Here is a 12,818-nt window from a genome sequence, read left to right as displayed (position 1 = left end):
GCTTTAAGAGCAATGAATAAGGACGTGATCTTTCCTAGGATTTCCAGGAGAGATATGTGGCTTTGTAGAAAGTGTGACATATGCCTACATTTCATCTATTAAAATATCCAGCACCTCACTGTAGTGATTCTTATCTTAAAATATTTGGTTTTCCTTTCTTTTGCAACTAAAATAATAACCAAGCCAGCAATTGTTCAACATTTTCCATTAAGTGGCAACTGCCTGCAGAGGGCATGTACAAAGAGAAGAGGGTTCTGTTGGATTTCCTGAACTTGTAATGAGCTCATGCTGGCAACAAATTCTTGAGCAGCTTCAGTGAAGTGTAAATGACAATGATGAGGCAATATCAAAGTTTGTTTTAAAAAAGTATGCCTCTTTATCAGGATACAAGGTGTGTTTTGTGCTGAGTGTATTTTATGAGTCTACATGACAGTAAGCTACATTATTATGGGTCACAGAAGCTATTCAGACTGTGTCAAAAGATATCAAAATGTAAATTCAATTAAACTAATAAATAAGTTTAATAGACCCATGCAAATGTTCTGAGCTTGACTTAAACCTTCATCTAAATCTCTTCAGTGTGCCTAACTCGTAAAGAAATTGTATTTTCTTGAGAAATGTGTACTGTTTCTTTTTCTAACTTGGTTAGGGAGATTGCAAGTCAGACTCCTTGAATTTGTTGGTACTGTTGGAAGAACCAAAAAACTTGGCTGGAGACAGGAAAATTTTGTAAGAATGAACAGCAATTAGCTAACACAACAAAATTAATTTCCTTTTCAGTTTCTAAAACCAGGCCAGGTTTGGACAATGCTTTGGCCTTTTCTTTACCTGAGCCAGATTGTACAGCCTAAGTGGAGAATGTATCGGCAATGCTGCTTTATAATAACCATAATAAGTGATGAGTGAATTTTGCATATACAGGGTGTTTCAAAAAGATTGACCCAATTTCAAAGCCATATATTGTGAATGACTGAGGCTGGGGGCTGTTTGTGCACTAAGTGAGTCATCTAGCCATAATGACTGGAAACTCTGTGTCCCGTCATTTCCAACAGTAAGAGTTTCATTCCTGGGCGTTTCGTGGTTGCAGAAATATAGTGATTTCAAATTGGGTCCATCATTTTGGAAAACACCCTTTATATATATATATATATATATATATATATATATATGGAAGATTTCCAGTACCACCTTGAACACACTAAAAAAGTGTAATTCAGATATGTATGCTAGAGCAGTGCTTAGCTAAAATATCTTGCTGTGCAGTTTCTTATATCTGATCAGTTCCCAGAAATGGGCAGATGTATTAAACACACGGTTTTCAAGATGCCAATTTATGTACATGTTAATTCAGAAGTATGTCGATTCCTAATAAGCTGCCAAAAAACCCAAATTCTTATTGTCAGTATTAGCTGAACCTAGTGGAATGAAGGACCTGGAGGAGGTCAGCAGCAGCACATTCAGCTAGACAAGTGTACCAGCAGCAGGTTCATTCGCACCAACCCTTTTGTCCACCTTCTCTCTCTTTTCCCAAGCTTGTTACACCATAATACTCCTGATCCTTCCCTTTCTCTACCTTTGGCTTTTGCCCACGATGACATCCTGTAGTAAGTCTTTAGGAATTCCATAATTCAGTTTAGGGAATTATGGCCAGAAGCTAAAAAGTACTTCCCTTTGATTCCCGAATCTGCTGGTCTATGAATTCTAGTGATGTATCGTAACACTTTATTTTAAAATTTATTCTAAATTCATTAGTCAGTTCATTCTTACATGGTTTTGTTTTCAACTGCATTTCTGTATTGGCTGAACCCTGAAGTGAATTAAAATAGGATGTCTGAACATTAGCAGAATTTGCTACCATTTTGCAGTGCATGTTAGTTGCCTGCTGCCACTGAATTGACAGCCTAGTTCATGGAAGTAAGTGTTCTATATTAGTTTGATGTGTCACTTGCATGTATTTTTGTTATATTCTGGTTGTCTCCTGATACTTTTAAAGTGGAAAATAGAAATTTTTTCTTTTAATAATTTCATATCATCAGTATTATAGAATCTCAGTCAAATACTTGTTTTTCTTCTTTTACAATGACACCAAAGAGCTGGGTTACTTCTGTGCAACTTTGCAGTCTTTGGAATGTCTCTTCTGTGGTAAGCTATAGACACAGCTGTGTACATGTAGTGTGTGTGTGTGATCATGGCTGTCTGGATGAAAAAATACTGTACAATTGAAGGAGTTCAGAAAACTATTTCATCTAGTTGGTGAGAGCTCATTGTGCTGTAGTAGCCTTGATGTTTAAAAACTAAAACAAGATAACTGAATACTTCTCTCTAATATTTTTGAGAAGTGGGAGGAAAGGGTGTAGGATTGGTGCTAAGATTTTGATAGTAAATTTGCAAATGAACTTGCTAAAGTTTGCATTGTTCTGTAGGGATCCTTCGTTGATGAGATTCTGGATCCTTACAAGATGAGAGACAGACAGAGCTGTATCTTGCATCTGTATCATCTGTAGCTCTGTTATTTACTGATGTAAAGATTTATGGGGGAAGATGCTGGATTCATGAATCTGTGTCCAGATATTTGAACATTAACCTCAATTATGTAACTATCATTTTCTTACTGAACACAGTTCATCCAAAAGAAGAAATATTCAACTGTAAGCAGGATTGTCTGTACTCTGATTTTATTGGCTTTTACTTGAGGTCATAATTTTGTTTTTGAAATGCACTTCTACTTTTAAATGTATTTTAGTGTAAATAGTGGATATATTCTGTGAATCATAATGACACACAGTTAGAACACCATGTTTTTATATGTCTGGTGGTAACCTACTACTGATGAAGCAGCACAAGCAAAATGATGGGTTTATTAGGGTTTGTTATTTCACAGCATTTTCTTTTCCTCCTCTTAATGTTACTTACCTCTCCTCAAGATTCCTGTTTGTTGCAGACATGGATGTGTAGAGTGGATTATGCATATATAGGCATCATAAAGGAATACAGATGAACATAAATAGTTCTTCCAACTTGACAGAGTTTATTACATGAGTGAGGTGGTGTTTTAAGCCCCTGAAAATGGGTTGAATTGTAGTAGCATCAATGATTTCTGTGTTGTGATGCTACATATATTTCTCAGCAAGAGAACTGAATCAGTGTGAAAACTCAGTGGTCTCCTGAACTTAATAAGAGAAATGTTACATTGCAGTGGAAGGCTAAGAAAGAACTTTCATTTCTAAAAGTGAATCAGGGCTCATTATATGAGATTAGAAAGCCGTTCTTCATTTCATTATCCTTGGATATTGAATGTACATTTGAGAAAAATTTCAAGGCCTGTGTTCTTCAGATCGTCCATAATGCTTTAAGTTCAACTACAGTTGCTGTCCTCTTAACACCTGTAAAATAGCATGAGTGGTTCTGCTCAGAAATGGCAGAAGATTTTCTAAATTAGGATATAGTTTTAGTTAAATTCACAATAGAATTTTAGTGTTGTATCCCAGGTGTCAAATGTACTCCTCTGATAATTTCAAATTCTGATTTATAATGATCATTATGTTTTCTTAAATTCCATAGAGTAATGCTCTTTTAAAAAACCTGTAACTAAGGTAGTTTTGATCAGCATATGGTGAGCCAAATTCTGCCCATAGATATCTCTTTGGCAGCTCCTATGACTTTTCTGGTGTTACAGTTCAGTGAGAACAGAGCTTGGTTTTAAATAATTAAGAAAGGCAGACATCTCTGACATCTGAGGTCAAGAATAAGGGAAAATCTTTCTGAAGATGAATTCCCCAAACTAAAATCACCATGTCAACATTGTTTTAATCAAAGCATTTATTGTTTCAAGCTGTAGGGTGAAATTATCTGCTTTTCACTGCCAGAAACATGCATATATCTGAATTTGTGGCCTTTTAGTATGTGTGTGTGTGTAATCCAGGCTACATCAGATGTCTCTGAAATGTGTTAGCATTTGTGTAAAACTTAGTTTGCCTAATTTTATTATTTCCTATGAAGACTAGTATTTCCAGAAGTTTTCCAAGCTGATTCACAACTGACAGCTGATGATGACTCTACATCCTTTAGAATAGCTGTGGTTGTTTAAAAGAAAATGTGGTTGAAAAGAAATTTAGGCTATTCAGGTATGATTGAATTGAAAGACAAAAGCTCTTGTCTTCAGAGGGGCTTTTCATTTTTTTTGCTATGCAATGTGGTCTGTTCTGTTACCTTTCTGGAATGAAGCATTTGAGTTTTCATGAGAAGTGGTGCAAAAAAGTTTGAACTGTAGTTAAGGTGAAGAGAAATTCTTCCCTGTTAAGATTTTAAAAATATTTTGCAAAGGTTTATTTTTTTCTGGGAGAAAATGCATAAGGGTTAAAATTAAAAGAAATGTAGATGTCAGAAAGTCTGAAAAATACAATTTATCTCTGAGATTAATCTATTGAATAAGAAAATAACTTAAACTGTTGCTCTCCTGTTGCATGCAACATTATTTCTAATGTAACTGTACCCAGAGATTCCAGTCAAAGACACAGCCGTTTGTGGATTTTACATAAAACTTAGTCCCTTTCTCTTAAATGTTAGTAATAACTTTTCTTTCATAAAGAGTATTCAAAACTGTCAAAGCACTTAATAGTTAAATCTCATAAGTTTTGTCTGGAAAAAGTATGTAAACCTAATTACAGAATAAGGCAGTAACCGATGGTGGGGTTATCTTAACTCTGTCTGACATTGTGTTGTTTCCTGCAACCAGACAATTGTGCAAATCTTGAATGATTTATTACTAGTCTATTGGGGTATGCACTCCTAAATTGTCAATGCATTTTGTTACTTTTATTTTTCTTTCTTTCTTTTTTTTTTTTTAATTTTTTTTTTTTTTTTTTTTTACAATGAGTCAGCTCTTTAATAAGAAACTGCTTACACCAGGAAAATTAAGGTTTATAGCCTTAAAGAGAATACAGAAAATATTGTAGGAGAAGTTCCTCTGGCTCCTGTCAGAAGTAGATATCCCTGGCTGTACCTGTCAGGCTTTCTCCTCTTTTTAATTTACCTGTTTTACTTTTGTGTTTTGACATCACTACTTCTTCATCTGGGTTTTCATTCTCCTTCACTTTCCAAGTAAAGTTTGTGTTGAAGTGTTACATGTATGTCCTTCCAGATTCCCCTTTTTGTTGTGTCTCAGTCAAAAAGAATTGCCAAATCTTTTGTGTATGGGTGTATTATTTTTCCTAAAGGGTAGAATATTTTGGAATGGTTGGTGAATAAACCTTAAAGCAAACATGCCAGAGGATCACAAAGATTGCATAATCTACCAAGCATTCACTGAATATTGGACTTTCTCTTATGAATTGTAGGTTAATCCCTCTCTCAAATAAAATAGCATGTTTGTGCTAATTGCTGCTTTCTTCCTTTACAGATGCAGAGCCACGGTATTTGGTTTCAGTAAGACCAGCACGTATTTCAAATAACAAGAAATCATGTTCAGGTATTTTACCATTACAGCATCTCTTTCTTAAAGCAGTTAAAGGAAGACAGAATCTATTACTGGGTTTCTCTGAAAAGATACTTGTAGCTGTAGGTGTCTGACTGGGATGCACAAATTCCATACATGCGAAGGTAAAATGAAGGACAGTATTTCCGTGTCAGTAACTAGTTACACACGTGGTGTTGATAACATGAAGTAGTACCTCAAGATTGTTCCTGTAAAAAGTTCTTACAAATGAGAATTGAAATTTAGAATACTCTAATGTTTAAAGAGGTCACAAGTGCATGCAAAAAACCGAAAGTTTTGAAATACAATGACCTGGTGTACTGAAAGTTACTCTTTGCAGACTACTACTACTGATTCCTTCATCCATGCATAATGCATGCTCTCTGTTTCTCATTGGAATTGACAACTTGTGTGTGTGTATATCTATATCTGTCTGTAAATCAGTACTACTCCTAAGTTTGCTGATACATAAGTTAAGGAAAGAAGCATGTTTCTAGCTTAAACTATACATAGCAGAGCAGAAATCTGAAATATTATACTTTTCTGTTCCAAAGAACTTCTATATGACCTTAATCATATCATTAATTTTTTAGATTTTAATTCCTTACTTCAATATGGAGATGACTCTCAGGATCACTGGACTGTTGCAAAGAAAAAACTGATAATATATATGTATACGTGTATAGCTTGAGACCTTTATATGAATTTTTTTCTAATTACTGGTAATGGCTTGGAATTAATTTCTTCTTGCTCTTGGCCAAACGTAAAACAGTATGTCTCGAAAGATTTTTCAAAAGCAATTTGCCTTTCAGATGCAACACATATACATATAAAAAAACACTAAACCAAAGAAATGCCCAGTTCACTTTTTGGACATTATTAATTTTTCTATCTACAGTCTACAGAAACTGATTTGTGTAACAAAATTCAGATAATTGACTTATCCAACAGACAAAGGTATCAGAACAACTGTTGGTCTAATGCTAGCTAGATATATGGCAAATCCTTTTAGTAGTGAGAATAGTTAAACTAGACACATTGGCAAGAATTGTGGTAGAGTTTGAGTTGCTGCAACTTTAAATTTACAGATGAAGACTGGTTATATTTCTAGAAGATACAGTATAATTCAAATTCATATAGATGAACACAGATGATCACCAAGGTAATTCTTTGTTTTACAGCATTGCAGTCTCTGGGAACTAATGGCATAATAAGGGTCATAATCATATTCGTATGTACGTCCTCCCAAACCCCAGTATAATTTCAAAGTATATAAGAGCTTGGTTTTTATTTTCCTCACAACTGGCATATTTTCCATGTTTCCTCAAAAACTGGTCATGAAAGGGTTTTGTTATAAATAGATTTGCCAGATAGTTTGGTGAATGACCAATCTGTTTTAAGTTTTTCTTACAAAATTGAGAAAAAGTATAGGAACTGATCAAAAAACAAGAAAATTATTCAGACATTTGCCCTTGTGGAAGTATCATATATTCCACAGTATCTCAAAGCACGCCATACTTCCTCTTAAAGGTAGAGAGTGGTTTTGTTTGTGGGGTTTTGTGGTAGCATATTAATCATCAATATAAAGTAAAACCCCATCTGGTTAATGTTTCTAAATGCACACACATGCGTTGGTTGAAAATACAAATCAGACTTTCATTGGGGCTTGTTAAGTGAAGAAATATTAAGGTCTAAAAGGCATGAAAATAAAGTTAGTCAGATCTGTTTCACAACAGTGAAAAATATAACCCTTACATTAGTGGCTTATAAAGTCTGGGGAAATTTGTGATCACCTGTAGATTTTGAGGAGGTACTTTATATTTTTGAAGAATGCAATGTCAGGTAAAGAATATATGAATTTCCTTTAATTAATCATATTTCAAACACCAAAGTTTCTCCTTGGCCTTTGAGCAATCTAGAAACTACAGGTTCAAAATAGTTGCTCTAGATAATTTCTTAATTTCCAACTCTTAGCTTTTAGACTTTATATAAAGAAAGTTCTCTCTCCATGAGAGCTGTACTGCTTCATTCAGAGCAAAGTTGAAGTTGAATATCATGCAAAAGTTGAACACTTTGAATGTAACAGGTGGTTAAAAGAGAAAAATGACCCTGGACACAGACATTGACTCATGACTGCCTACAGTTAACTACAACAGAACTTTTGTAGGTTTTATTTAATTCTTGATGAAGATTGCTGTAGAAAGTATGAATTATCTATGGACATAATTACAGTGTTACTAGGAATTCTGCGAAGTTACTATTTCTGTCACACTCGAAGAAAGATTTTCTAATGTCCTGCACCCTGTGGAACACCTTCTGTGACAGTGCAAGACAGTCAGAGCTTTGAAGTTAATCTGCTTAGAGCTTGTTCTCATACTAAGCACATGAAAAACATTCACTGATCATTTTCAAAAACTAGGTTTAAGTGGAATGTAGGCTGAAAAAAAAAAAAAAAAGAGAAATAGAGAAAACTTCTAATGAGACAAAATTGAAACAAAGTTTAGTAAACATATCTTCATCCTGACTCACCAAATAATAACAAGAATTCCTTTAGGTTTACCCTGTATCTGCAAGTCTGGAAATAAAGTCTTCCATTTTCTTCCTAGGTTGAAATACATGATGGGACCATGATGGGTCATGATGGTCCAGAGGGGACCTAAAAAATAGTCTTTCTGAGGCTTTTGTGTCTGATATCTGCTTTCAAAGCAGTCTCCTAATCTGTACTCCTGCTATCTACATCTTCCCTTTTTAATGCCAACTTTGTTCTGCATTTCTTTCCTCTGTTCATGCTCAGTTGGCTTCAGAGAAGGAACAGTCTCCTTTCCTTGCAGATCTTTCACTTGCCTCAACAAGAAGCCAAGAAACAGATCACCAACACTGTCTCTTACCTCCTTTTTAAAATCATACTTTAGAAATACTGACCGTGAAGAAGACAGAGAACTGTTATATGTTTCCATTCAAATTTAGAAGAGAAGCAGGCTTTCATTTACTTTCTTAACCAAATGAAGAAACTTTCCCCTATATAATGCAGGAGAGAGAAACTGACTTGTAATTGGAATTACGTGTTTCTTCTGTAGGTCGAAACAAGACTCAGAAGCCTCTGCAGCTTGTAGTTGGCACTCTCACCCCAACCTCTGTGTTCCTTTCCTGGGGCATCCTAGTCAACCCTCAACATGACTGGACAGCAACAAGTAACTGTGCTAGCGACAGGTAATATAACAGAAAAACATGTTTTATCATGATCATTATTTAATCGTGTAGTTATCTGTTGTGGCTCAAATAAATCTGAGAGTGGAAATTTAAAAATTGGAAGAGAGAGTTCTGAATGTGAAGTAAATCTTCTCATTTACTTTAATCAGTGTTTTGCAAGTCTTTACTTGTCTTGAATGCAAATTTAGTCAGATATCCGCATGCTGAAGTACAAATCTTGATATTTCATGCTGAGTCCTTGAGTCCTTTGTTCTTCTTAAACCAATCATCTTGGCTGTGCCTTCTTTTCTATCTGAGTGAATTGCAAGAAACTGTGTTAAATCATAGGAAATACATTGATTTAAAGTTGGCCAGATAGAAGTAAAATAAGTCTCTTTTGCTGTGGTAAGGGCATGATACCTTGGTTTAATGCTATTTGATTTTTGTTTCCTGTGTTTGGTCTTATCACTACACTACTTTCTTTATATCAATACAGAACAGCTTTCATTAATTTTTTTGTCCTAAGCAAAAGGAGATCTCTTCTACCATAACATTTTCATTTTGCTGTATTTAATGAGTGGTATAGCAGGTGGGAAGCTCAGGAACATTCACCAAGTAGCACTTTCAAGTCCAAGTGCTAGGTAGCTTCTCAGTTAAGTGCACCATTACATTTTAGGCAACTCTTGGCAGATGAGTAAAATTCATCCACTGTGATTATTGAAATTGTTAGTACAATTGTTAATGTCTTCCCTGATCTGTCATTTTTGTCTTCACTTTGTATTCTTCCTTTTATGACAGATTTTTTTTTTTTGTCTGCATTTGCATCCTGTGAAGCTCCATTCAGGCCAGCAATATTTTGTAAAACCAAGAAGAAACTTCATGCACCCATGTGTGGATGCATCTGCATCTGGTTTGCAACTGTCATCTTTAGGATTTTTAGTGCACCTTTGTGTTATTGAAATTTTTTTTTTCTCCATATCTGTCCATTTTTGTCTAATTTGTACCTGTCTAATTTAGACTTGAATATGCTCACTTTGGTGTTTATAATATAACTCCCATTGATACCATGAAACTGCATGCCAAACATAGATTATGTTTAAAAACCCATGCCACATAGCCAACATGACCTTTTTATTACCTCCCAAAAGTATTGGACTAACCTTTTTTATGTTTCAAAAATTTCTCGTGAACAAATTTTGATCTTAATTACCAACCACAATTTCAAACACTCTTGGAAAAACAACATCAATTTTTATTAGAAAATTGTTATGGAATATTGGGAAATGTCCAAGCATGTAATTTAATCGGATTTTTTTCAGTAGAAATAAAAGTTTGTTGAGACTTAAATTTTACATTCGCAGTGAAGAAAGAAGCAAATAATTTCCTACAGTTAGAAATCGAAGAAACAATCTGATTATGGAGGAGCTTGTAAAGTCTTCTGCCCACATAACATTTTAGCACCATTTTTACCATGTAACTTTTCTATATATGCTGTGTTAGCACCAAAGTTACAGCACTCATTATATAGTGTGAAGGAAGAACAGTTTAGAAGAAGACTGTATCCTGTATTAATATACCTGGAGATTTAAGGCATATGGTACCTACCACAAGGCCATCATTAGCTTTGGATGTTTTCTCCTCAATAACTGAGTATTCTTGTTGGGCATTCATTGACACAAAGTCTGTACAAACTCTTTAACACAGTATGTAATGTTTTCCACTTAGTGCAATGCTACCCATGGTTTGCTATATTTACAACATATTCTATATGTTTGCTACTGTGGTGTGAGAGAAACTTGCTTTTACCATGTCTTTGTGTCAAGTGATGGTATACATCTCCCAAAATCCTGGTTCTTTAGTTAAGTATTATTTAGTCTAGTTAGCCAATGCCTCTCAAGTGTTTACTCTTAATTTTCTGTTTTGCGGTCAAGCATAGCAATGAAGGAAAAAAATCACTTAAGTAGTGCTCTTATTTTGTTTACTTTTACTGGACAAAAATGCTTATGATTTGTATAAACTATAAGAACAGTTCTCCACATGACCCTGGTGTGTATTTCTATAATTCCAAGCAGAGTTTGGATTCAAATGTATTTCTAGTCAGTGTATAGAAGAAAAAAAAAATCAATTTATTATAATAATTTGAATGATAATTGATAATGCATGAAAAAATTAGGAAGTAGCCCATCCTTAGCAAACTAGCTTTGTGTCACAAGTACAAGACTTCAAATCAGACAAAGGATTCATCAACATGTGTATCTGTTACAGGGGCGGATTACTTCACTTACTTGATCCTTTTTCATCTGGCATGTTCAACTTACTGTGACATGTTGAAATGTACTGTTAGTCATCCTCAGGATTGTTGTAGAGTGACTAACCTCTGATCTTTGACAATGTGTGATAATTGTGACCCCTTAACTCAGTTCTGTCATTTAATATCCCACGAAGTTTTAGATTTGTAACTCTGTATGACCTGAAACAAAGTCACTATTCTCAGCCTCAGATTTTACCATCTCTGGATGGACATTAGGCTTGTGTACAAATGTTGCATAATATAAGTTACTTGAAGATGTTGCTGACTTGGAAGATGAAAACCATATGGAACAGCATGGATCTATTGGCCAAGATTTTCTCTAGTCTGACCTCAGTGGGATATTCCCTAGAAGATCTGGTTTTATGAGCAAATTAATTTTGAATAAGAGGTGCCATGTTCTCAAAGAGCATTGGTGTCTTCTTTTGCTTCAGTGAAATTATTGCTTGCTTATCGAGGGCACATAGTGTTCTTCTGTATCTACAAAGTGCTTTTTTAAGAAACTCCAATGAAGAAAAAGTTTCTGTGCCATTTTTGACAGATCATTATTTGGTTGCTTAACTCTCTAGAGAGAAAGGGCATAAGCCAAGAGGGTGCTACATATTTCCTGCAAGATAACCCCGTATCTTCTTGTGGAAGCAAAGATAATCACTGACATATGTGTGGACCAAAGTTCTTTACAAGGGCAAATTCTAAAGCCTCTTTGTAGTGACTATCATTTCTGGGCAAAGTCTTAGCACTAGAATGTAAAACAAAGCAAAACAAAAAGACCCAAACAAAAAACCCTCATGCAATTAGTTTTATGTAACAGATGAAAACTACATAGCAGCAGAAAGGTTCCACCAACAATGTGGGGTTAGCTTTCTCAGCATCTTTTGTTTTCTGACACCAGTATGAGGTAGTTGATGAGGGAGGCTGACAAAGTTGTAATAACCTGCTGCAGCGTCATGTTCAGTTACTCTTTTTATATTTTCAAGAAATTAGAGAGACATTTTTCTTTTCTGCCTTTCAGTGTTCAAACAACCATTAGTGGACAGAGTTGTCATAATAAACATGCTGGGGCTATGTTTACTGTCTATTTAGGTATGAAAAAGAGTATAGACTATTTCTTTATAGTTTGACCTTCAGTTCCTTAGTAGGGGGAGTTTGAGGATGCAAGAAGATCTTTTTTCCATACAAGACAAAATCTGGGTTTGTAGACAGGATACTATATTTTACTGTATTGGGTGGAATGTATAGGAGAACAAACGCACTTTTAGGTGCATGTGAAATAGAAATTTAAAACCTGAAGTTATGGATTTTTTCATTAAATATATAGAAGGTAAGAACATTGAAAAATTATATTCTTTAAATTTGTTTAGCCATGATTTAAATGTCCTGATGTCATAATGTCATATTTCCAAGCAGTACAGATTTTGTGTTTTACTTAATCTGTATCTGATGCTTTAAAAAAAAAAAAAAAATAATTAAAAAAAAATATATATATGTAAAAAGTAAGGCAAATAAAGAAAGAGGGGAAAACAGAAGAAGAATCCATATCTATTATTTATGTTTTGCAGCACACAGAAGTAGGGTTTTTAAAACCCTAAATTCAGAAAGATATGTGCATGCATCTCCTTTTGTGTCTCTCTACAAATCTGTGTCACTATGCATCTGCCAGCTTAATCATACTTTGCTTACAAATGTCATAGAAAATGCATTTTAAACTTAGCAGAATTCCTTATGGAAAGCATACTACAGCAAATTAACTTTTTGAGTGTCAGATGCTTTTTTAGTTACTGCTGTGGGAACATATGCTGAAAGCTTGTTTAAACACTCATTTGCTGTTGGTCATCCTTTCATTCTTCA

General features: G+C 34.6%; 1 protein-coding gene across 1 annotated transcript in view; it reads left to right on the top strand.

The window, feature by feature from the left end:
- ABI3BP (ABI family member 3 binding protein) overlaps window positions 1-12,818 on the top strand; it is a gene marked incomplete at both ends in the record, with an annotated part of 163,670 nt that overhangs the window by 31,514 nt on the left and 119,338 nt on the right. The window contains 2 exons of the mRNA XM_080351588.1: window positions 5,399-5,467; window positions 8,551-8,683. Of these exons, the coding sequence (XP_080207714.1) occupies window positions 5,399-5,467; window positions 8,551-8,683 (202 nt within the window). The remainder of the gene's footprint in view (window positions 1-5,398; window positions 5,468-8,550; window positions 8,684-12,818) is intronic.

This window comes from Nesoenas mayeri (genome assembly GCF_963082525.1).
Source record: "Nesoenas mayeri genome assembly, chromosome: 1".
In the NCBI taxonomy this organism is placed as follows: domain Eukaryota; kingdom Metazoa; phylum Chordata; class Aves; order Columbiformes; family Columbidae; genus Nesoenas; species Nesoenas mayeri.
This window is presented reverse-complemented; position numbering and strand designations above follow the sequence as displayed.